The sequence below is a fragment of the Rhinolophus hipposideros genome (assembly GCF_964194185.1).
Source record: "Rhinolophus hipposideros genome assembly, chromosome: 10".
Lineage (NCBI taxonomy): Eukaryota > Metazoa > Chordata > Mammalia > Chiroptera > Rhinolophidae > Rhinolophus > Rhinolophus hipposideros.
This window is the reverse complement of record NC_138056.1, coordinates 50,677,677-50,702,936: the sequence shown is the minus strand read 5'-3', so window position 1 is coordinate 50,702,936 and position 25,260 is coordinate 50,677,677. Positions and strand designations below refer to the sequence as shown.

Here is a 25,260-nt window from a genome sequence, read left to right as displayed (position 1 = left end):
GCTATTTATTAGCAAGTTCTATACAGGGTTAATAACCTCACTTCCAGATACTTCTGTCTCTAAGAAGTTTGTACTAAGTTCAATGTGGAGACAACTACATAGGAGCACTGATTACAACCACGCCTAAGTCAACACCCACTGTCTCACCTTACATTTGGTTAAAAAAATTTTGTATTGCATCCATAGAAAAACAGTCTGAATTTTATTACACATCCCTCCTAGCTTTATGAGCTGGAGCAACTAAGATCTGGAAAGATCCTGTCATCTGACAAGTGGCTGGTTACAGAAAGGTCACGAGCAGGACCTCCCCAGACTGCTAGGCTGGGGGTTAGGTGTGTGAGGATCTCACGCCCATGGGCCTCCTTATGGCACATGGTAGAAGATCGAAACACATCATTGGTTTCTAACTGGGTCTGCCACTTACTTGCTGGGTGAACTTGGAAAAATTCCTTTACTTTCCATTCTGATGGGTCTTAGCTCATCTTTTCTTGCCAAGCCACATCTTAGGTTGCTGCTCCCTTTAGGTCAGTGCCCAACTGGGCCAGTCAAGTGATAGGATCATGTGGAGCGAAAATCAGTTTTCTGGGGCTGCTACTTCAATAAGGGTTGGTGTAAATCCTTCCAGAAACTTGAATTTCATGCTGGCTTCTACAGGCATGCATGGTACTATGGTTGGTTATGGCTGTGATAAATACCATACTTAGTAAATGTCTAGTTAAAGCGTTGCCAAGTATTTGGCGAATAAGGGAACATCTGATTCTTTAAGATTTGGCTTGTGTTATATCCTTAGTGATGCCTTCCCTAATTTCCCTTCCATCCTGGTAGGATAGGTTAGTCTATCATTTGTGCTGCTTCTGGACCTTGTACCTATTATATGTTAACACACTGTATCATCTATTTGTCTGTCCCTTCCACATAACTCCTGAGGGTAGGAACTCTAACTTACTAATTCCTGTACGCCCCGTGCCCAACAGTATCTGGTCATAAGAAAATTAGTAAGAGATCCTCTCAATGGGCATGAAAGAGAATTACTGAATAAATGAGAGAGTGGATATAGTTCCTCTGGGCTCCAACATTCTATGAGTCTATGAAATAATAAGCTGCTATATTAAGAACCATAAAATGAAATCAACCAGCTTTACACAACAACCCTATTAATAGATAATGACAACAGTGGCTTCAATTTATTGAGTCCTTACTACGTGTCAGGCAATGTGCTAAAACTTTCTATGAATTACCCATTTAATATCTACAGTAACTCCAGGTACTAATATTATCCCTGTCTGACAGATGAGAACAGAGAAACTCAGGATTAAATAAGTGCCCAGTGAGTGGCAGAAAGCCACAGTTCAAAGTCAAGGCTATTGGACACCAAAGCCCATACTCATAACTCTTGAAAAAGGGGGAACAAATGAAAAATAAGGTGATGCTGATAACTTACTGTAGTTCTATCAGTCCATTCTAAGGCTTCACAAAGGCCACTGGCATTTAATAGAACACAGACTATCCATGTCAGTAGGGCCCATTAAAGGGCATCTAGTCCAACCCCATCGTTTTATATTGAGGGAATCAGAGGCCCAGGGAGAACTGTCTGGAGAGGCTCAGGTTTAGTCAGTCTGCCTAGAATCCAAGCTCCTTTCTTTGTTACTGAAGTGCTCCCAAAATTAATTCAAGGTTCTGTTCATACGTCATCTGCACAAAGAGACTTTCCCTGACCACATATCTGAACTAGCCTCATCACTCTGTCTTCTTACCCTGCTTTATTTTTCTTCATAACAGAGTCTACTTACCTTATGTATTTATTCATTTACTTGTTTGTTTTCCCCTCTAGAATATAAGCCTCATGAGAACATGTTTCTCTGGAGTCTATAGCAGTGCCTGGCATAGAAGGGACTTGATATACTGGTTGAATTGATGGATAAATGTTCCAAAGCATCAACTGCAATGTGATTTTAATGCACTGAAATTTTTCTTTGTCCTTCAAAGCAGAAGTCTCTTTGCCTTTATTTTCTCATACTTCTGGCCGAACATTTACCACATTATTAAACTTTGGTAAACATGCGCCTCCTCTCCTGGTTTTCAGCCTCCCCACCCCCAGGGCTGGGTTATCCGTGCATCCCAAAGCCTAGCACCGGACCTGCCACGAGCAGCTGCTCAGAAACGCTTGGGGAGGCGGGTGGGGAGAATGGTAAGAGTGAAGATAGTCGCAGGCATCGGTTGCTTCATGATTTATTCTCTTAAGGCCCCATCAGCAGGTGGAATGGAAGACCCCTCCCACCCTCACACCTTGGGCAACCAAGGCATTGTACTCCTTCACCGCCTGCTCTGTCTGCAGGACCCGCACATCAATGCCTTGTTTCTCGAGGTACTCCAGAGTTGATGGAGGCACCTGGGAAGAGGAATACGATAATTAAGTCCGGGGGAAGGGGCCCACAGAGTTGCCTTTCTGCCATGAGGCAAGTATACTCTACAGAACTAGACAGTGGCAACTGTCATTCCTCAATCACCCAGCATGTCACCAGTCCAAAATTTGGTAGTGAGCGCCAAGGAGTCAAAAAGGCTTCTAAGAAGTTGTCATCACATGCATGCATAAAGCTCAGATGACATGGAAATGGAAAGAGCATACATTTTGGAGTCAGCTTTGGATTTAAGTCCTTGCTAGTGGTGTGACCTTCGGTAAGTGAATTGAATTCTCTGAACCATTGTTTCCATGTCTGGAAATAGGGATAATAATAGCTAGCTCACAGGGTTGGTAGGAAAACTAATTTAGCTAAGGTAACTGAAATGTCCAGCATGGTGCAGAGCCCACGCTATGTAAATGGTAAATGTTCCAGTCAGTCCAACCCGAGTCTGAAGACTAACTTTGCCATGGACCAACTGAAAGATCATAGGCCAGCTACTGGAAGTCTCTCAACCCCAATCTCCTCCCCTGTAAAATGGAAATAATAAAACTTAACGTCACAGGGTTAGTGTGAGGATGATGTTAACTGAAGTATGTATACTGCAACTCCAATGTCCTCTCAGAAAGGCCTTTCTTGACCAGCCCATTTAGAAGACCCCTTTGCAAGTCACCATTTTCTGTATAGCGTATATTACGATCTGAAGTTGTCTTTTTAATTACCCACGGTGGTGAACGTTTTGTTGTCTCCAGTGCCTAGAATAGTGTGTAACCCATAGAAGGTGCTGAATAAATGTTTGTAAATGAATTTACATAAAAGAGTCTCAATAGTGGCAGCTGTTATTAGACATTCTTAAGTATGGCTAGTGCTGAATATTATTTTAAATACATTTTAATTCAGAAAAGATAGGAATTATTTTAATGGGAAAACTAGGTTAAAGTAAAAAATATAAATAAGTAAAGGTCACCTTTATCACTAGGGAACTGGATTTTTGGGACATCTATATAAAGGAAAGAATGAGGTAGAACTCTGTATACTTATGTGAAAGGCTGTCCACATGTAATAGGGTAAGTGAATAAAAAGTTACAGAACAATATGTATAGCATAATCCTATTTATGTAAAATGGTTCCAAGTGTATTCATATACTCATACATCTGTATGTGTAAGTGTATATTTGCAGATACATAGAAAATTGGGGCAGTATACATTAGTGTGGAGATCGGGGAGAAGAAATCTTTCACCTTTTTCTTCAACATTTCTGCATTGACTCTTTTACAGTAAGCATGTATTCTGTAAGTAAAAATAAGTATTTTTTCCGAAAGGGGTCAAAACATAACTTGAATGCATCCAAGGAAAGAAAAGGTACTATAAAGTCTGTAAAAGTATAAAGTACTACAAAACTCTAAAGAACCAAATGTTGATAGTTATAGAGCTTGAGAAATTCTAGGATTGAAGAATTTCTGAGACATAGTTGAAACAATACAGGTCCAGGGTTAGGGAGAGACTGAAGAGGCCAACCCTGATAAGGAGAGTCGTACACAGCCATCGTTTGATCCTGGGCCATCCTTTGGCTCCTCAGCAAAATGAGGGGGTGTGATCTATGGAGATGAACTTCCCAGAAAGACATCTCTAAGGTAAAGGTCCGAGAGATCAGCCATGACCCTCAGGGAAGCTATGCTTGCCAACACCTACCTTCAAAGCCTCACTCATCCCGCGGCCGATCACAAGGGTCTGCACACCTTTCTTGACAACTTCCTCCACATCTGCAGGCTGTACACCAGGAGTGTGCTGGGTGTGGAAAGAAAAAGTATACCAGCCCCTTGCTCTTTTAATCTTTCTTTGCAATCGGCTTCTTGTGGGATTCATTCATTCACCCATTCATTCACTGAAGAAATGTTTATTGAGGTTTAGTCTGTGCCAAGCTTTGTTCTGGGCCCCAGGAATAACAAGATACTGTGCTGCCCTGAAGGAGTTCTAAATCTAGTGAAAAATACAGAAGATTAAAAAGAAATTGAAATAGTTTTACAAGTGCTACAAGGAAATAAATTCAGGGTATCACAGAACATAGAAAGAGCACCGACTTCAGACTGGGGTGTGTGGAAGAGACTAGACAGTTCCATGACATGATTGATGTCTGTCGTGCAAGCTGGGCCCGGGCCAGAATGGAGGTTGCTTTCTGTAACCACCCCTTTTAGACACTGTCTGATCCTAATGCCTTGTCACTCACACATAAATCAGCACCCCTCCCTTGCTGTGTGCTGGTTCCTGGTACAGGTTGTTGCCCTGACCTGCTCACACAAGTAATTCCCATTGGTAATATTCACATACTATCCCGTGACTATCGATCCATTTTGTCTTGCAGCTGCCCATGACATGCCTTGTATGTAAGTTTCCCTTAATAAACTCTACTAATTACCAGACGAGTGGCCAGCCTCTTTCTTCAGTCTTTCTCTGCCCTCTGCTCATGGAGGTAAATTTTCAGTCTTGGGGCTTTTCCCTGGGTTTGCATGTATACTGGGGGGTCAGGGGAGAGGGTCAGGGAAGGCATCCCAGAGGACATGACATTTACACTGAGACCTAAAGGACAAACAGGAATTAGCCCAGTTAAAGGAAATCAGAGAACAAGGCATTCCAAGTACAGGGAATAGCAGGTACAAAAGCTCAGACGAAAGAAAAACCTAGTGAACTACAGATAGCTCAGTATAACTGGAATGTAATTGACAGGTGAGGGAGTAGAAAGAGATGAGGTGGGAGAAGGAAACACTTGGACACTATGCCAAAATTTAGACCATGGAAAGATTTCCTAAGAATCCCCATACTATTTTCTTTTTCTGAGCCCTTTTCCCATTTAGCTGCGGGAAAAATTATACTGATGCTTTCAAACCCACCTATCATCACTCTAAAGTTTTCCCAGATCCTCCCACGGGTATTTAAGGTAAGGTGTTTAATGAAGATTAATCTAACATTCAAGGATGGTGGCTTCTGAACTGCTTCCACTTCAGCAAAGGGGATATGGGAGTTAAAGTTTAGAAACACCAGCCCACCTACTGGGCTTTACCTACGTATTGTGTTTCTGCACACGGATAACACTCTCAGCACTGAAGCTCAGCGAGACAAAGCCTTTCTTCCCTGATTTGTCTATTTCTATTCTTTCATTCAGACAACAAGCATTTACCGAGCACTTCCTCTGCACTGGGCCCTATACCAAGCACTGGAGATACTGAGATGAACCAGGTCGTCGTAGGAGAAGTGTTAGTCAGGTAAGGCTAGTGAATATGTGGAAATAGTTACAAAAGAATGAGATAAAATCGAGTTGAGGCTCTCAGAAGCAATATGAGTGGGAAATTGTCCGGGAAAACATGATCTGGGTCTTGAAACCTGAGTAGAACCGTGCTTTGATGCCGTGGTTGTGGAAGGGCTGCATTCTGACCATACTTAGGTATCGTATAGGGAAAGGGCTGCTGAAAACAGCATACGTAACTTCACTGGTGAATTCTCTTTGAAACATTTGATGAAAATTCTCAAGAAAATATTAGCAAATCCAAGGTTGGTTCAACATTATAAAATCAATGTAGTTCACCACAGAGTAAGGAAGAAGAAGCCGGTGATCATCTCAACTGATGCAGAAAAAGCATTTAACAAATTCCCCATGTATTTATGATTGTAAAAAAAGCTCTCAGCAAACTAAACTAGAAGGGAAACCTCCTTAGGTGAAGGCCAATCTAAGACAAACCTACACATTAAAGGTAATGTTAAAATACTAAAAACATTTTCCCTCAAGGATTGGTATCAACTAGACATTTACTTCCTTATTATCTCTTGGACGTGTCCATTCCTCTCCATCTCCACTGCCGTTCCCCTACTTTAAGCTGTTACCATTTCTTGTTTGGACTATTGCAGTCACTTTCTAACTGGTCTCCATAAAGACCCCTCAGCCATTTACAATGATCTGTTCTTCAACTGGGGCCAGAGGGATCTTTTAAAAACACAAATCCATTCATGTCACCCCTCTGCTTAATAGCATTCGATGGCTTCTCCTTGCCCTTAGAACAAATGCCAAACTCCTTAACATAGTATCTTCCTGGCTGCCTCTCCAATCTCATTGCATGCCACTTTCTTCATGTTCCATACTCTGGTCACATAGTCTTGCTATCAGTTCTTCAACCATGGCATGTTCTCTCTCACCACCGTGAAGAAGATGAAAAAATCTACAGATTGGGAGAACACATTTGCACATCACATACATGACAAAGGTCTTGTATCCAGAATACATAAAGAATTCTCAAAACACAGTAAGAAAACGATACGATTTTTAAAAATTAGTTAAATAGTTGAACACTTTCCCAAAGAAAATATATGGAGGGCTATGAAGAACATGAAAAGACATTCAATATCATAAGTCACTATGGAAGCACAAATTAAAACTACAATGAGATACCAGATGATGGTGAGGCCAAATCGGATCTCTCAGACGTAGCTAGTGGAAATGTCTACTAGGTAAAATGCAGTGCTACTCTGGAAAAATGTGGCATTTTCTCATAGAGCTGAACAGGTACTTAATGCGACTCAGCAATCATAGGCCTGGGTATGTATCCTAGAGAAATGAAAACTCACATTCACACAAAAAGATGTACATGAATTTTCGCAGCAGCCTTATTTGTAATCGTCCCAAACTGGAAACAACCCAAATATTCCTCAAATAGTGAACAGATAAATAGCTTGTATTATAATCCAAATGGTGGAATGCTACCCAGCAATAAAAAAGGACAAATTATTGATACACATGACAACATGGATGAATCTAATGTATCATACTAAGTGAAAAAAGCAAGTCTCAAAAGACTATATATGATCCCATTAATTAATGACAAGCAAATGTGTCACATGTATTAGGTCAATTGGCAAAATATTAATAAGATCTGTATATTAGGTAATAGTATCGTATTAGTGTTAATTTCCTGATTTTGATCATTGTATTGTGATTATGTGAGAGAATGTCCTTGTTTTGGGGAAATACACACAGGTATTTAGGAGTAAAGAGATATATCTGCAACAGTTCAGAAAAAAATATCAATGCAGAAGATGATAAAATATGATAAAGTGTTAACATTCGGATCTGGGTAAAAAGAATTCTTTGTACTATTCTTGTAACTTCTGTAAGTCTGAAATTATTACAAAATAAACAGGAAATTTAAAAGTAAATAAATAATATTTTTTAAAAAGCAGGAAGACACCACATACAGCCACACACACTTCCTGATTTATTTAGCCAAGGAAACAAAACTTAACAGAAGCCAGGTGGCTACAAAAGCAGGAGGAGCAAACGCAGCACATCTTCCCCGGCTTTCTCTGTCTCTTGGTTCCCTGTGGGCTGCGCAACTGCTGCTGACATTCTCCGCTTAGTCAGTGAGTGCTCCAGAGCTGATAACAAAGCCAGCCTCTCTCATTAGCATGCTTTTATGTAAAGACTAACCTCATCAGCACCTTCCTAAGGAACTTATACTAAGCATCTCATGTTTTAGGGAATATCAAAGACTGTTCGAGGTTAGAACAGCTGCATGTCAGAGTGAACCAAACCGCTCAGCAGCCAGGGGACAGCCTCCTCTTGGGAGAGCATACACAGTGGTGCCCAGGTGTCTGGCCAGGCTCTCTGATTCCAGCTTTTCCCATTCCCCACCAAGAAGAGCTTGGGAGAGAATAGACTCTTTTTTTGAACCTAAATATAAAATACAGTTATTTAGGTTCATACATTTTTCAAAGGCAAAACAAGAAGGGGACTTTTTTTTCACTCGATTGCAATAATTGGTTTTAAAACAACATAAGAGGAGTGGAGTAGGTGCCCTTTTTAGTTCCACGGCTCTGTGATCAATCCTAGAACCACCTTGAGCTGAACAGTGATGACATGAAGAAGCTAAACATTTTTTCTGGGGCTCTGACCAAGGTAATTGTTCAACAGAATTACATTGCAGGCTTGGAGGGCTTCGCCTTCCTTAAGTAAATGCATTTACCTGAATTGTTGAATGATTCCTTCATTTAACAAAGAACAGCAACTACTTTGAGGGACACCATGATCCCCAGGCCCTAAAAGCTCACGTTCTAATCTAAGGAAACAAGGCCACAGCTCGGAGAAACAAACTGAAAGGTTGTAAGAGTGCAAACCCATCATCATCTGGAGATTCAAAGATTGGACACAGCAGCAGCCCATCAGGGGTGCCGATCGATGGAACTCAAATGACGCATTTGGCTGCTGTGTGTTCTACTGCAGGCCCAGGGTGTCACATACAGAGCACTGAAAGATAACAGCCTGTGGATCCAGGATTGGCAGGTGATTCCTCGCAGCCTTCTGCAGGGGCCTGTTACCGAGGCGTCCTCAACCTGCCACCAGCTCCTCCTGTTTCTTCCAATCCCTTGGGGCACGCCACTAAAGCTCTCTCCTCTTACTGTCTGAATCTGGGCCTCTTCTGTAAGAGGCTTTACATCATACGATGTTGGTAGGTAGACAAAGTTTATTTTTTCTTGGGTGAAAGCTATTCATTGTGGGAAAATGCCTAGCTAATACCCATTGTGCCGGCTAAACAACAGAGTGGCTTTCTGTAAGGCTTGGACATTTCCCCCTTTGTGTTTGCTAATTGGTTTGACTTTCTTCTAATTTTACACTGGTGTTATGTCCTCCTTCTTGACCCCTTTTAGCCTAACAAAAGGATATATAAAGGAACGACCTATGCATGTTTCCACATAGACTCTTTTCCAATGAGACAGTTATGAGCAAAGACTGTATGAAACAGTAGAAAAGTATGGGCTTCATAATAAGACTCAGGTTCAAACTTAGTTCCGAAAAATATTATTTGTGTCATCCTGGAAAAGCTATATTTGACCAGTTACATAGTAGTTGTTTAACGATGGGTAGAGATTTAGGAAGCAGTAGTAATTATTATTGCAAGGACATGGTTGAAGACAATAAATTTGCTTGATATTTCCATTCTGTAATCACTACAAAATTTGTCCCTCTTCCCTTTTAAACCAATTAAAAAAGAATCACAACATTAATCTACCCAAAAAGGAATGTCACAAAATATTTTTTTTAATTTGTTAGTGATATTTATAATAAAAAATTCAATGCAGCAAAAATTTCTTGAGCTCCTACTTTACAGGCTCAGTGCTAAATGCATAGTTCTTGCTCTTAGGGAGTTCATCACTTAATGAGGGAAACAGATAAATACACACTCATTATAATACAGGTGAACTGCACTAAGTGCTATGATAGAGGCAGGAAGTATTACAGAAATACTGAGAGGAGAGTAAGCAGCTCATTCTCACAAGGATTATGAGGAAGTGCTTCATAGAGGAGACAACACAAAAGCGTGAAATTGGAGGATGTATAAGATTTCAACACGTACGAAGGGGAGCAGGTCATTCCAAGGCAAATGGTTTTAGCGAAGGCACAAAAGGTACTGAATGAAAGATCATGTTAGGTTTGAAAGGCAGTAAGTATTTGGTAGGGAATAACTAGTTCTTCAGATGTGGGTTATAAAATATAGGCGATGAGATTGAAAGGATAATTTGGAATTGTATCATTAAAAAAAAGGTCTTGAATTCTAGTCTATTTAATTTTGAGGTCTGTGAAAAGTCACTGAGATTTTTCTAAGCAGAGCAGAGACATGACCAACTTTATCTTTTAGAAATTATAACAGAAGATAGACCTGAAAGAGGTAGAATAAGAGGCAGGAAGACCAGGTAGGAGATTGATGCCATAGTCCAGGTGAGAGAACTGAGGCAGCAGAAGGGAGTGAATTTGAAAAACTGCTGGGGCCTGATCAACAAATGTACTTTGTTGGATGTGGTGGGGGAGAAAAATTGAGAGGTAAAAATTGTTTCTGCTGTTTCTCTTTTAAGTTACTGTGACAATGGGGATGGTGATATCATGAATGGAGATAGGGAACACAGGAAGTACTTGGCTATTTGGGGGGTGGGAGGTATGTTGATTTTAAGTTGTCCAAGGAACAACTCATATGCAGATGTCCAACATGTGATGGACCATTTTGATAGTCTGGATGATTGTTCAGCAAATATTCACTCCTCTTGCCCTCTTACTGTGGGTAGAATATACTTCTGTGCCCCATTGATGTTGGCGAATCTGGATGAGCAAAGCCTTGTTCAGTGAGACTTATGTACTTGTTCAGTGAGACTTATGCTTGTGAGTTTCAGATATCACCATGAGAAGAACAGGTCCTGGCTAGCTCGGTGGTCCAAGAAGGAGTAGAGACATACAGAGCAGAGCCCACCCCGCCAACCTGCTGACTGCAGCTTGGAGTAGAGCTGCGTCAGCTGGATCGACAAGCATGATAAAAGTGCTTATTAGTGTACATCACTAAGTTTTGGGGTGGTTCACTAAAAAGAATGGCTGGTAATACTACTATTTAGAGCATAAAAAAATCACTAGAGATAATATTATCTCCATCAGTTGATGGCATAAACAAATGTAGTAGTCTCCAGTAATAAGAACTCCCCTGAATATACTCAGGCACTTATTTCCCTCAAGGAGCATTTGATGTACAAGTCAATGTTTCATGTGTAAGAGTATTTTTAAAGAAGTAATTTCGGTCATTTTTATAGTAACCAAAGCAATTTAGTTATTTCTATAGTAACATGGGGAGAAACGAATAGGCTCGAGCATTATTCTGTGCTAGGCATTGTGCTGGGTAAGTCAGGAAGAGAATAAAATCAAATATCTATTACATGACAGGCACCATTTGATGTTTTACGAAGATGAAGATATTTGGTATTCAAAGCAACCCTACGAAGTACATTATTTTCCAGACCCTACCCCCAAGAGATTCTGATTCAGTACGTGGGAGAAGTGAGGTAGATACAGAACATGCATTTAAACAAGCATTCTAGGTGATTCTGATACAAGAGATCTATGAATCACACTGAGAAATACTGACTGAGAGAAAGGAAAGAATAAATTTGCATGAGCAAGGTAAGTTGCATTGCATACATTTTTAAAATTGATTCTTCCCAACCGAGGTATTACTGTTGTATCAACCCATGATAAACAGACATTATTATTCTCCTTCTGTAGATGTTTAAACTGAGGCACAGAGTGGCTACATAACTTGTTTAAGGTTACCCAGCTAAAATGTGACAGTGCCCAGACCTATGAATTTAAAGGTCTACTAAACATTTCTATCTAGATGCCTTAATATAAATTCAAGATCAACATATTCCAAAAGAATGAATCATTTTCTCAACTGAACCTCTGCCCCTAAACACAAACACATCTATTTTTCCTCTGATATACCCAATCTCAATGAATGGAATCACATGTATCCATTTATCCACGCAAGAATTCTCCCTCACCTGCTAAATCTAATAAATTGTCTTATCCTGTCAATTTCACCTCCTTAATAATTTTCAAATTTGTTGTTTCATTTTCATCCACACTAATACTAACTTAATAACAGCTTTCATTTATTGAGTGCCTACATCATTTCCAGCACAGTGCATTAATCCTTAGATCAACTCGCATGAAGCAGATGATATTAACTCCATTTTAAGGATAAGGACTCTGAGGCTTAACAGCTTTGATCCCGTGTCCTTTTGCCTCCACACAGATGAGCTACAGATCAACACCTCAGCTTTTCCTCTCATCTTTCCCAGTTCTTATCTCTTATCTCTCCTAGTTCTAGAATACCTCCTGCTACATATCCTGCTGACAAATGAGACTTACAAGATGAGAGCGAAATTTATGGCAACTCTTTTCGATTTTCCTATCATCATCAATGGCACCTTAACAGTTTTGTAAGTTTTAAAGTGTGTAAGAGGAATCATGATGTAGTAGAAAGGAATGGGAGAGACAGTTGGAATCTGACCTGGGTTTACTATTTGATTTCACATTTTCCTACCTCTGAGCCTGTGCAAGTTATATACTTCTCTGTGCTCAAGTTTCCTTAAATCAAGAACGAGGTTAATGGTAATATTAATCATACAGTCTTATGTGAGAAAAAACACAACATACACTGTTAAATCCATTTTTGAGGGGGGAAAAAATCTCTCCAATGTGGCATACTCATAAACTGGTACTCCAATATGTCTTAAATCCATAGTACTGGATAATCTTTCGCAGACACATCAATCTTCTACGTAAGTTATCTAAAGTGGCTATGCCTCTGAAACTAAAACAACAACAAAAAATTCTAAGGAAGACATTACATAAATGAATAAAATAAATGAATGAATGAAGTGGCTATGCCTTGTCCAATGCATAAAATGTAAGCTTAGCTCTGTAGATACTCCGCACCTCTCTAGCTTTACTCTATAACACAACCCAATACAGTCATTTGGTTCAAGCGCATTATGGCTTCTTATTCCTCAGCCTTCTCTCGTTATGTTCCTTCTGTATCTCAATGCCTCCCATTCCTTTTACCCATCCGGGTATATTCCTTCCTTTAAGATCCAGGTTGGTAGCTAACAAGCAACTAGGTGTCTGGATCAAAACAATGAGTGCACGTAGTTCAAACCCAAGGCATGAACAGAATGTGTTCTGGGGCTCTCTTTTTTATGTGGGGCCTGATTACGTAGGTGTGACTGTGTTCTATGCAGAACAATGTGCTAAGACTATAAAACCTGAAAAATGTCCTTAAACAAAATGCCTAAAAATGCTGGATAAAAAGAAACATCCCTTGAAATGAAATGCATAGCTGAGCTTGCAAAAAGAGAAATTCATGGAGGACAAAAGTGGCCAGGGAGTTGAAAATCAGAATGGTGAACTGATACTGAAGTAACACTGGGGCATCTGCCATTCTCATAATCTTTTATGAGACACTCTGCGACTAGGAGATAAGCCTTGAGCAAGGTGGGACACTGGAACCGTTTACAACCCTCCAAATTATGCAAAGTACCCTTCTTAAACCCATAGTCAATGAAAGGATTGACCAAAAAACAAAAACAGAAACAAAACACCCACTGGAAAAGGAAAAAGACAAGGAAACCTGTCTGCCTCAGCCTAAGCTTTTGTTGGGGGGATAAAAAAAATCTCCCCTGAGGATTTATAATCAAAAAACTGCTTGCACATCAGTTTGGAGTTCAAATGTACATTGTCAAGCTGGAAGCCCCAGTCAAGAAATTACCTAGTAGTCTCATATTAAGAGTAACATAGAACGCCAAGAACAAGCAAATGTAAATCTCAGGATAAATGTCAAGAAGGACATAGACCATTCAGTGTTCCCACTGATAGAGTGCTGGGAAAACTGTCAACAAAGAACACCATGAAAAATTAGAATGAATAAATGGGGACCTTTTCAAACATATGAAAACAGAGTTCACCAAAAGATTCTCACTAAAGGAACTTGTAAAAGATATTATTTTTTTAAAAAGAAAGAAAGTGATCCCAAAATCTAAATTGCAAGAAGGAATGATAAGCAAAGAAACTGGTATACATGTGGGTAAATATAAACAAACATTGATTGTAATAATGAAAAAACAACATATCTTCATAAAATAAATAATAACAAAATAATCTACTTTTGAAGGAACCAAATTATTGGATAACAATAATATGTAAGATAGAAGGAAAGTGATGAGAGGAAAGTGTTCTGAGGTAAAGATAAAAATTAATTTTAGACTTTGTTAAGATTATATTAGGATGAATTACATGAAATTGTTGACATTCAACTCTTACCCACACAATATTGATCAACAAATTTGTCAATTTCATGTGGTTAAACATATAATTTCGAAGACAACCACTACACAAATAAAAATAATGTAGGTCCGTGAATAACAACATTTCGTCCAGTATAATTTCCTTATGTTGATGAGATACTATAAGAACTTAACTCTTGTTTATATCAATTAGCCTGTGGTAAAACTGGTTTTGATATACCTCATTTTGCTTAAAGTCGCAGAACTTAGCGATGATGTTAAGTGAGGATTTAACTTCAGAACGTGTAACTTCCAAAAAAGGAGAAACAAAAGTATAATAATAAAACCTTAATATAAAAACAAAAACAATAACAAAAAGGTGGACAAGAGATGAAACCATTAATATAAAACTTCGAACATGAAGGACAATACAAAATACTACTGTGGATACATACAAATATTTGAAAAGCATAAAGGAAATTCAGGATATTGATAAGGGAGGCAGGAAAGGGAAAGGGATCCAAGTGTATTTCTAAGATTTTATTTTGAATGGTGGTATATTATTATTATTTATAATTTGCAATAAAGTAAACTTACTATATTTAGTAATACAAAATTTAAAGCCATAAAGTTTTTAAAGCCATAAAGTGCCAATGACAAATAAAAAAAGGCCCAATATATAGCGTTTTCCAGTTTCTGTGATATAAATCCTCCCACCATGGCTGATTTCAAAATACATGCTTTTAAGATACCAATGTGACATCAATGAATGCAGAGCTAATAAGAGATGTACAGTAGCTCATGTAGTATTTTCACTATATAAATAACAAGAGATGTAAATAACTTGAACAGCACAGAATAATACTAAAATAATTAGGAAGTAATGAATTTTAAGTATGTATTGCCTATGTTTTAAATTATTTATTTAAGTAAGTTCATACAATTTAGTTTTCAATAATGGTTGCATCTAAAAACTAGCTGACAAAATTCCTGAAAATTTAAGAATCAGTTCTTATGAGCCAGTGAAAGCCATATTCAACACACCACTGTATAAATATGAACCTGAAATAGTTACTTTTGAGTGATGTCAATAAAAATATTTATTAAGAATCTCTAAAAATTGTCTCCTCCATAAAAGCAATAAGAACACTGGCAGAAATAGAATTAACTTTTCTTGTACTCTGGAAATTAACAAAGATTTCCAGCAATTCAGGGTGTGTTTATTAAAGAAAAGTGGCTGAAAAGTGAGCTTTGTGCACTTTTAACTTGCCCTATTCTAATCTGTCCCATCCCCAGTTCTGTGGTAGCCTTGAAAAGCAACAACCTGCAATCACAGTGAAAACCACCAGCCTCATAGTCACTTAAGATGGAATAATGGATTAAAGCTCCTTCAAGTCCCCATTCTCAGAAAACTGTCATTATTTTATCTATGTGGTGGTTCCCTGGAAGCCCACTCATAGGCTGTCTTTATTTGATATGTCTTAGAGCCTACTGATGGAAACCATCTTTTCTCCCAACAGAAGTTTGTAAAAAAACCAGTCGGAGACAATTGTTTAAAAATGAAGCTGCCTGAAGCAGTAGATAACAGGGCAAACAAGAGATTAACCAAAAAATTTGAAAGGAAAAACTCGGAAATGAGATGTTCAAAAGGGGTTTTGAAAAGATCTGAAATGAACCTTGGTGTTAAAAAGGCCACACATATGTCCAGGGTTGTGTACATGCTCAGGAATAATATATGAAGGCCTTAAGGTCACAATTCTGGCTAACCTTGAGACTCTGCATAAGCAAGAAGAAGCAGAGTTTTAAACTGCCTGGTTGAGTGTTGACTGTATACCCCAAAGTGCAAAAAATGGAACATATATTGTCTAGGAATGTAAGGAAACCTCCCTCCAATCATTGTTTCAGAAACCATACCCAAAGAACTAAAAGATAGTATGAGAACAGTTTCTCACCAAATGAGGAATATCAATAAAGGATAGAAATTATTTTTTAAAGGACCAAATAGAAATTCTGGAGTTGAAAAATACAGTAACTAAAATGAAAATTTCACTAAAGGAGCTCAACAACAAGTAAAAATCAGCAAAACTGAAAAATAGATCAATTGAGCTGATCGACTTGAGAAAAAGAAAAGACAAAAGAACAAAGACAATGAACAGAGCGTCATAGATTTGTGTGACACCATAAAAATACCATTATACTCATAATGGAAGTCACAGGAGAGGAGAGAGAGAAGGAGCTGAAGAAATATTTGAAGAAATAATGGCAGAAAACTCCCCAAATTTGAGGAAAAACAATAATATGCCTATCCACAAAGCTCAATATATTCCAATGAGGGTAAACTCAAAGAGCTCAACACTTAGACATATCACAGTCAATCTGCCCAAAGCTAAAGAGAGAATTTTGAAAGCTGCAAGAAGCATCTTGTCAAGTCCAAGGGAACTTTAATAAGAATAACAGTTGATTTCTAATTAGTAACCAATTAGAGGGCAATAAACAAACAGAAAACAGTGGGATGACATATTTAAAGTGCTGAAAGAAAAAGACTATCAATCAAGAATTCTATATCCAAAATAAAATAAAACTAAAAAAAAAAAAAAAAGAATTCTATATCCAGCAAAATTATCCTTCAAACTGATATCCTTTGATTATCCTTCAAACCATCAGAGATGCAAATAAAAACCACAATGAAATACCACCTCACCCCAGTCAAAATGGCTATCATCAATAAATCAACAAACAAAAAGTGTTGGCGAGGATGTGGAGAAAAGGGAACGCTTGTGCACTGTTGGTGGGATTGCAGATTGGTGCAGCCACTATGGAAAACAGTATGGAGGTATCTCAAAATTCTGAAAATGGAACTACGTTATGATCCAGCAATTCCACTCCTAGGTATCTATCCGGAGAAATCCAAAACTCTAATTCAAAAAACTTTATGCACTCCTATATTTATTGCAGCAATATACACAATAGCCAAGACATGGAAACAACCGAAATGTCCATCGGTAGATGACTGGATTAAGAAGCTGTGGTACGTTTATACAATGGAGTATTACGCAGCCATAAAGAAGAAAGAAATCTTACCATTTGCAACAACATGGATGGACATAGAACATTATGTTAAGTGAAATAAGTCAGACAGAGAAAGACAAATACCATATGATCTCACTTATATGTGGAATCTAAAGAAAAGAATAAGTGAATGAACTAATCAGAAACAGTTTTGGAGACATAGAGGAAAAACTGAGGGTTGCTAGATGGGAGGGGAGTGGGGATAAGGGGGAAGGTGAGGGGATTAGAAAACAGTCAGTAACCACAAGATGGCCACAGGGTTTTGAAAATTAATTTGGGGAATGTAATCAATAATGTTGTAAAGATTTTGTAGGGTATCCGATGGACACTTGTCCCATTTGGGAGACCACTTCAGGGATGATGTAGATGCCTGATCACTGCAGTGTACACCTGAAGCTGAAGCTGAACAATAATGAATGCCAACTATAATTTTATATATATATATATATATATATATATATATATATATATATATATATATAATTTAACAAAAATCAGAGTACAGCATTAGCAATAGAGACAGTGGAAATGTAATGGCTCTGTGCGATGTCAGAGGGATAGTGGATGGGGGGAGGGGGGTTCACACAGTGTGAGGGATATAAATGATAAACGTCTAAGTATTACTTTGTCTTGTGCACCTGAAACTAATAAAAAAAAAAAAAGCTCCACAGCCTACTCTTAGGTGAAAATTATTAAAATAAACAACAAAGAAAAACAAACAAACCTAGAAAATAAAACCATTCAAAGTCTTTGGAAATGGTCCTAAGAGCAAACAGCAAATGAGAAAACATCTATTCAAGAAAATCTATTTTTAAAAAAAAGGAGAAAAAAAATTTTTTTTAAATCTATAAATATTTGGTAGGAAAGGTGAGATTCTGTATTTAAAGAAAGACTGCTACCTGCCTCCCTACTCCCAGCTCAATGAGGTGGAGACTCCACTTCAGAGCGCTACAACCAAGAACATAGGACTATTTCTCCTCTCAGCTCCCCGCTGAATGGGCTTCTTTCTGGGAGGAATAGGACTCAATGTTTCACATCCTGCCTCCAGCTGTCTGTTGCTGAGGCCAAGTCCCAATGACTGTGGTTGAGAGGTAGGGGTTCCCTGTTTTCACCCAACCTCCACTCATGGAATGGAGACTCTTCCTTGGGCATGGCATACTGAGAATACTGGAGGAAGTGCAATACAAGGAAAATGCAAATTCAAACCACAATGAGATAACATTTCACATCCAGTAGAAGGGTATCATAAAAACAAAACAAAAAATGAACAATAGTAAGTGTTGGAGAGGAGAGATTTAGAAAAATTGAAATGTCACACATTCCTAAAATATAAAATGGTGCAGCTGCTTTGGAAAAGTCTGGCAGTTCTTCAAAAGGTAAAACATAGAGTTACCATATGACCCAGCATTTCCAATCCTAGGTATATGTATATACCTAAGAGAATTGAGAGAGTCTATATGGAATGTCTAGAATAGGCACATCTATAGCAACGGAAAGTAGATTAGTAGTTGCCAGGCGATCAGTAGAGGGAAGAATAGGCAATGACTGCTAATGGTTATGGGATTTCCTTTTGGTGTGACAGTACCGTATAGTCTGAAAGTAGTCGTAACTGTTGCACAAGTTTATGACAAAAAATCTGTTGAATTGCATACTTTAAAAAGGCAACTTTAATGGTAAAAAGGCAACTTTAATTGTATCTCAAAGAGAGAGAGACAGAGAGAAAAACAGTTACATTTCATTTGGTCATTATAGCTTAGGAAGTTGGAAATCACTTGGTCAGCCTTATGCAATGTCAACCAAACACTAATAACTTACTTCAGTTCCTGTTTCTCTCCAGTCCCAAGCGCGACTTCCTCCTGGCCACACTTTGCAGTCCTTATAGGTTTTAGTTGAACCTTGTACTTTCATTTGCCCCCATGAAAGGGAAGCAATTTCAGGGGAAGACATAGGAACTTAACTGAAATCTGAAAAAAAAGAATATACTAAATCAGTTATAAAGTAGGGTTGAAACAGATCCAAAATACAGGAGGTATACGATAAATGATGTATTTTAAAATACAATACTATATACAGAATATAGTAAGCCCCGGTCCTTTATGAGTTAAGAAGCATCTTTCTCATTTATGTAGTTGTCACTTCTTCTTTAGAGGCCTAAATAGTAAATTGTTCTTGGGATCCTGAATCATCCAACCATGGAAACTAGATACTACAATTACTTCTCAGACTTTGGAGGAAATTCTCAGGATATTTTTTTCGGAGATAAAATTAAGCGGTGGAGATTTACCTCAGCATGATGGACTGAAGAGGTTGATACATCCTTTCCCCAAAAAGCAAATATAAAGCTGAATAAAACTGTCAAAAATAACCACCTGGTACGCTAGAAATAATATTAAAGGCATAGTAAAAACTGAGTGTTTATTCGTGAAAACCACTGCATTTCAGATAACAGTAAGATAATTTGTTGTTCTTACCTGGGGCTACTCCTTATGCCCCCACATTGGTTCTTTTGGCACAGAGGTTCAACTTGGTTGGTGCAGAGCATGAAAACCAACAGTCTTGCTGTTACAGCCAGAGGAGGTTCACTTGATTTGGAGAATTATGATTTAAACTGGTGATCTCAGTGACAAGTAAATATGGTAGGTGGCTCAGCTTCCTTGATATTGTGAGCCTGTTTGGGGCAAGCAATGGACTGGTGGAGTAGGCAGGGATTTAAAAGGAATTTCCCAGGGGTGACACAGCCATCGGGGGCTTGATAAGCTCTCCACATATCCAGAGTAGACAAAAGCTGTGTGTATATACATCAAAGATGGGAGTAGGCCTAAGTCATGCAAACATTCTGGGCCACTGGAGCCCAGAATGTTCTCGGCCACATGCAAAGTGGAGAAGTGAGAAGGCTCAAGAGGAAGCCAGTGAAGACAAGAAAACAGTCCCAATGGTGAATGTAACCCCCAGTACATACACTGACCCATCAGTAGAGTGAAAATCTTACTGGCTTGAGGTGTTTCAACACAATCTTTGGTTGAACGCTAAGCTATATAGACACAGAGAAGAGCCCTAGGAAGTCAAGCTTAAAAACAAGAAAAAAGTAAAAAACAATACACATTCCAGTGGCCACACATTGCATAGGAGACAGAATTTACAGATGTAGTCTAGTCAAGTGACTAAACACAAACAAATAAACTAACAACAATATTTTTGGGGGAAATCAGAATCTAGACATCTGACTATTATTTAAAACGTCCAGTTTTCACCAAAAATTACGAAACATGGAAGGAAACAAGTGTGACCAACACTCATCAAATAAGAATGTATTTGAATGTTCCCATATGTTTGATTTAGCAAAGACTTCAAAAAAGCTATTATAAATATATTCAAAGAACTAAAGAAAGCCATGTACAAAGAATTAAAATTGTGATGAGAATGACCCAACGAATACAGAATCTCAACAGGTAGACATTTCAAAAACGAATCAAAGGGCAATTCTGGCATTGATAAATATAGTAACGAAAAACTGCTTTTATATATATGTACATATATACACATATATATGTACATATATATACACACACACATATATACATACATATACACATATATATGTGTATATATATCAGGGTTCTTCAGAGAAACAGTACCAGATTATACCCATTAAGAGATTTATTTCAAGGAAGTGGCTCATGCAGTTGTGGGTGTTGGCCAGTCCATAGGTGTAGAGCAGGCTGCTAACTAACTCTTGGGCAGAAGTTGTCATTGCCATATTGATATGTTATTATGTCTTCTGCAAGGAAGCTTGTTTTGCTTTTAAGGCCTTTAGGCTGATTGGATGAGGCCTAAAATGAATATGGAGGATAATCTTATTTAAAAGTCAACTGATTATAGATGTTAACTGCATCTAAAAACACCTTCACAGCAATAGCTAGCTTAACATTTGAATGGCTAAGTGGGTACTATAGCTCAGCCAATTTGACACATAAAACTAACCATCACAGTCCACCCCTTGTCAATTTGGCACCTATATACATTTCCTTAAACTATTTACTCTCCAAATAAAGACAGTTACAAAGTGATACTTCTAACATTGACAACTACTAGTTCATTTTTACAGCTTCAACTTCTGAATATCTACTTTTAAAATGTACTATATAGCAAAGGATATAAACACAGTTTTAGGGGCAATGAGAGGAAGACACATTTTTTAAAACATAATTCCTGTTCTTGATGAGCTAATATTAGAGGAGAGAAGACATACAAATAACTATAATGTAATTTTTAAAAGGTAACTTTCCTTAAAACATGAGGTGGGTTTTGAAATGTGGTATAACCTGAAAGTTTAATGAATTGTTGAGTATTGAGAAAGACTTCTATATTAGTCGGCTACAGCTTCCATAACAAAATACCACAAATTGTGTTTAGCTTAAACAACAGAAATTTATTTTCTCAGTTTGAAGGCTGGAAGACCAAGCTCAAAGTGCAAGCAGGGTAGGTTTTTGGTGAGACCTCCATTCCTGGCTTGGAATAGAGTCCTTGGTTTGTCCTCACATGGCCTTTTCCCTGTGCATAAGCACCGTGCATGAGCATTCTTGGTGTCTTTTCTTTTTCTTATAAGGACACAAGTCCTATAGAATTAGGGCCCTACCTTCAGGCCTCACTTAATTACCTGTTTCTTCTGTATTCCTATAATTTATATAGTCCCACTGGAGGTTAGTGGTATGTGCTTCAACATACACATTTTGGGGAGCCACAACTCAGTTCATAGCAGCTATTCTCTACCAGTATTACACAGTCTTGATAAAGGTAACTTTGTAGTACTTTTGAAACCAGGAAGTGTGAGATCTTCAACTTCGTTCACCTTTTAAAACACTGTTTATGATTTTCTGGGTCTCTTGAATTTCCATGTGAATATTAGGATCAACTTGTCAATTTCTACAAAGAGCCAGCTGCAATTTTGATAGGGATTGCACTGAATCTAGATTAATTTAAGTAGTGCCATTTTTTTTCAAGTCACCCAAAATATAGGATGTCTTCCCATTAAGATTTAATTTCCTTTAACAGTATTTTTTAACTTTTTTGTTCTTAAAAAATGTATTTTATGCTTTTTGATGTTATTGTAAATAGAATTATGTCATTATGGATTGTTTATTGCTAGTGTATAGAAATACACTTGACTTTTGAGTATTTATCTTGTATCCTGCAAGCTTGCTGAACTTGTTTATTCTTCTAAGTTTTTTGGTGGATTCCATAGAATTTTCTATATATAAGATCATGTTATTTATGACAGACGTTGTTTCATTTCTTCCATGTCAGAAGCGATGGTGGTATATGGGTGTCATTTAATTTCTTTTCAAGAACATATTTAGTGAAGGTATGATGTAAACCTTGCTTTATAGTAAAACGTCTTCCCTTTTGGGTGGATGTAACTTTTTGATGCCCAAGTACTTTGCTTCCATGCTAATCTAGATCGACAACGGCAGAAACTCTAACCTTATTTATCAATCCCCTTTGAATGGGCATGGAGAAAAGAGAACTATAGTGTGAAGATTTTATTTCAGTTTTTGTTCAGCATGTTATTTTACAACCCCATGGGAGAGTAGGAGGTGAGGTGCTGGAAAAGCTGAAATCAAATAAATAAAAAGGAAGAGGGTGGAGGGTAAGGTTCACATAATGATTTCTCTCTCTTTTGGTTTGAAAGTTCTATCCATCAAAATTCCTTCACAAAGATATGATTTTATTTAATACTGCATACCTACCTTTTATTTAAGGTCAACTTAAGTAACCATCTTATAAATGTTTATCTTAGTGCAAAATTGTTGTTAAAGATGTGTTCTGGGTCAGCTTTTTCTAAAACTGGGTTCTTCAGGTCTCCAGGGCTAGAGATACATACTTGGGACTTTGAGTTCTACCAATACGTTTTAGTTTAGTTTTGTGTTTATTTTCAGTGTTGCTTAAAAACAATATTTTACCACACATTAAACTAAAACTTCTCTTTTGCAACGATAATTCACAACCATAGACATTTTCCTAAAGTAAGACTTTACTTTTTCTTTTTTTGCTTTTTTCTTATTGTGGTAAAATATACATAACATAAAATTTACCACTTTATTTTATTTATTTTTTAAATTTTATTGGGGAATATTGGGGAATAGTGCGTTTCTCCAGGGCCCACCAGCTCCAAGTCGTTGTCCTTTAATCTAGTTGTGGAGGGCGCAGCTCAGCTCCAAGTCCAGTCGCTGTTTTCAGTCTAGTTGCAGGGGGTGCAGCCCACCATCCCATGAGGGAATTGAACCTGCAACCTTGTTGTTGAGAGCTCAGTGTTCTAACCAACTGAGCCATCCAGCCATGCCCCTCGGGAAGCTCAGCAGCAGCAGCTCCTTGTCTTCAATCTATTTGTGGAGGGCGCAGCTCACCAGCCATGTCGGAATCCAATCGGCAATCCTGTTGTTCTGAGCTCCTGCTCTAACCAACTGAGCCATCCGGCCGCCCTACCACTTTAACTATTTTTAAATGTATAGCTCAATAGCTTAAAGTACATTCGCATTGTTGTATATACTTTAATTTCTTATAGATGTGTAAGTATTCCTTAAACTAGAATTTTTTAAAGTATTTGATAAGTTTCAAAATAACATTTTTCATTTAAAATGGATTTTTTCATTATTCTAGATTGGGAATTAGTATAATAGGTAATAAATTACTGTTACAATATAATTTTTTCTTGATAAATGAGTATTCTTTCTTTCTTGAGATAATGAGAATATAGACCAATTACTGTTTTCCCTTTTTTACCTAGAAACACAGAACAAAATTCAATGTTTAATTGTGCTAAACATTTTTCCTGTCCCCAATACAATCATTTGCCTATAAATCTCTTTATTTTTCTTAACCATAAATTGTTCTGTTGTACCTGGTTTATATTGTTCCTTGCTTCAGATTCTTTTTAGGAAGTAGCTACACGTCTGTAAGTTTTAAATGCACGCTGAAAATTTTGGCTCAAAGTAGTAAACGGTATAAATTGTAGCTGAATTTAATCTAAACTTTAGGAACTCCTTTTTTCAATAATAGCAGCTAACATTTTAAAAATACTTACAATGTGCCAGGGCTAATCAAATGTGCTGATCAATTTTCTTTGAATTATCTAGGAAAACCCTGTGATGTAGGTACTATGATCACCACCACTTTCCAGAGGTTCAAAGAAATGAAAACACTTCCGCAACATCGCGAAGCAGTTCTGGTAAGACTCCAGTCCGACTGCATCCAAAGCTCAGGCTCCCAACCAATGCGCGTTGCAGCCCAAGCTTCACATTCCATTTTGCATCACAGATGGTTTCCGAGATTCTTCCGGAGAGAACGCTCACTGCTGCCCCCAAAGAGCCGGAGCCCCATCTTCCATCAAACTTCTGCCCTCCCACCAAGTCTCCTATCACGTTCCTCCGCTTAGTTACCGAGTTCTAGCCCACCCTCCGACCCTGGTCCCCAGAGAACCTCGTCCTCTCAGGCCTTCGTGGCACACCAGAGCCCCTCTCCCTCACACCCTGGCAACCACAGCAGAACCCTGTCCTCTGACACCTTGGTCTTCCTGCAGAGGCTGGTGCCTTCAGACTGCTCTCCTGGCAGGGCCCCAACTCTTCAGACCGAGGAGCCCCGCAGAGCCCATTTTCTTCAGGCCCCCCTCCCCCAGAGCTGTCAGACCCGTTTCTCCGAAAGCAAAGCTGAGACTCTTCTACGCCAGCCCACAGCTATACCCCTCGGCAAACTTCCGCAGGCTTCTCCTGACAAAGGTCCAGCCTACCTCTCTTTCTCCTTTCCAACCATCCAGATTGTGCTCCTCCCCCCATTCTTTTTCCTGCTTCTGATTCATTCTCCTTAATTTCCCCCACTATCTCGTGGCGCAGTTTTAGTTCCTGGAGTTCTCCCAAAACTCACCCAAAGACCTCTTTCCGCCGAGTTGCGATCCCAAAGGGCTCCGTGCTTTACCTTTCACCTTCGTTAGATCAGGCCCTGGACGCTAGGCGTTCCACCCTGTCGCCCCGCCCCGAATGAGCCTTTCGACCAGTCGTCGCCCGAAGCCCCGCCCCCTCCGTGTCTATTGGTCTCCGCTCCTAAAAAGTCCCGCCTCTACAGCTTCCAGCCCGCCTCCCTTCCCCGCTTCCCTTG

At 38.6% G+C, this 25,260-nt stretch overlaps 1 protein-coding gene across 3 annotated transcripts; it reads right to left on the bottom strand.

Moving 5' to 3' along the window:
* Positions 1 to 1,977: 1,977 nt before the first annotated feature.
* On the bottom strand, positions 1,978 to 25,135 carry AAMDC (adipogenesis associated Mth938 domain containing). Of its 3 annotated transcripts, none has more exons than XM_081063776.1 (4): positions 19,584 to 19,780; positions 18,928 to 19,076; positions 4,093 to 4,188; positions 1,978 to 2,389 (listed from the first exon to the last, which is right to left on the bottom strand). In XM_081063776.1, the coding sequence occupies exons 2-4, from the start codon at positions 19,057 to 19,059 to the stop codon at positions 2,249 to 2,251; spliced, it is 369 nt and encodes a 122-aa protein (XP_080919902.1). In that variant the 5' UTR covers positions 19,060 to 19,076; positions 19,584 to 19,780; the 3' UTR covers positions 1,978 to 2,248. The 3 variants fall into 3 exon arrangements, with proteins under 3 accessions (XP_080919902.1, XP_080919901.1, XP_080919903.1); XM_081063775.1 differs by lacking the exon at positions 19,584 to 19,780 and adding an exon at positions 25,030 to 25,135 and having other exon boundaries at positions 2,118 to 2,389; XM_081063777.1 differs by lacking the exon at positions 19,584 to 19,780 and having other exon boundaries at positions 2,118 to 2,389; positions 4,093 to 4,380; positions 18,928 to 19,062.
* Between the last annotated feature and the right edge of the window lie 125 nt (positions 25,136 to 25,260).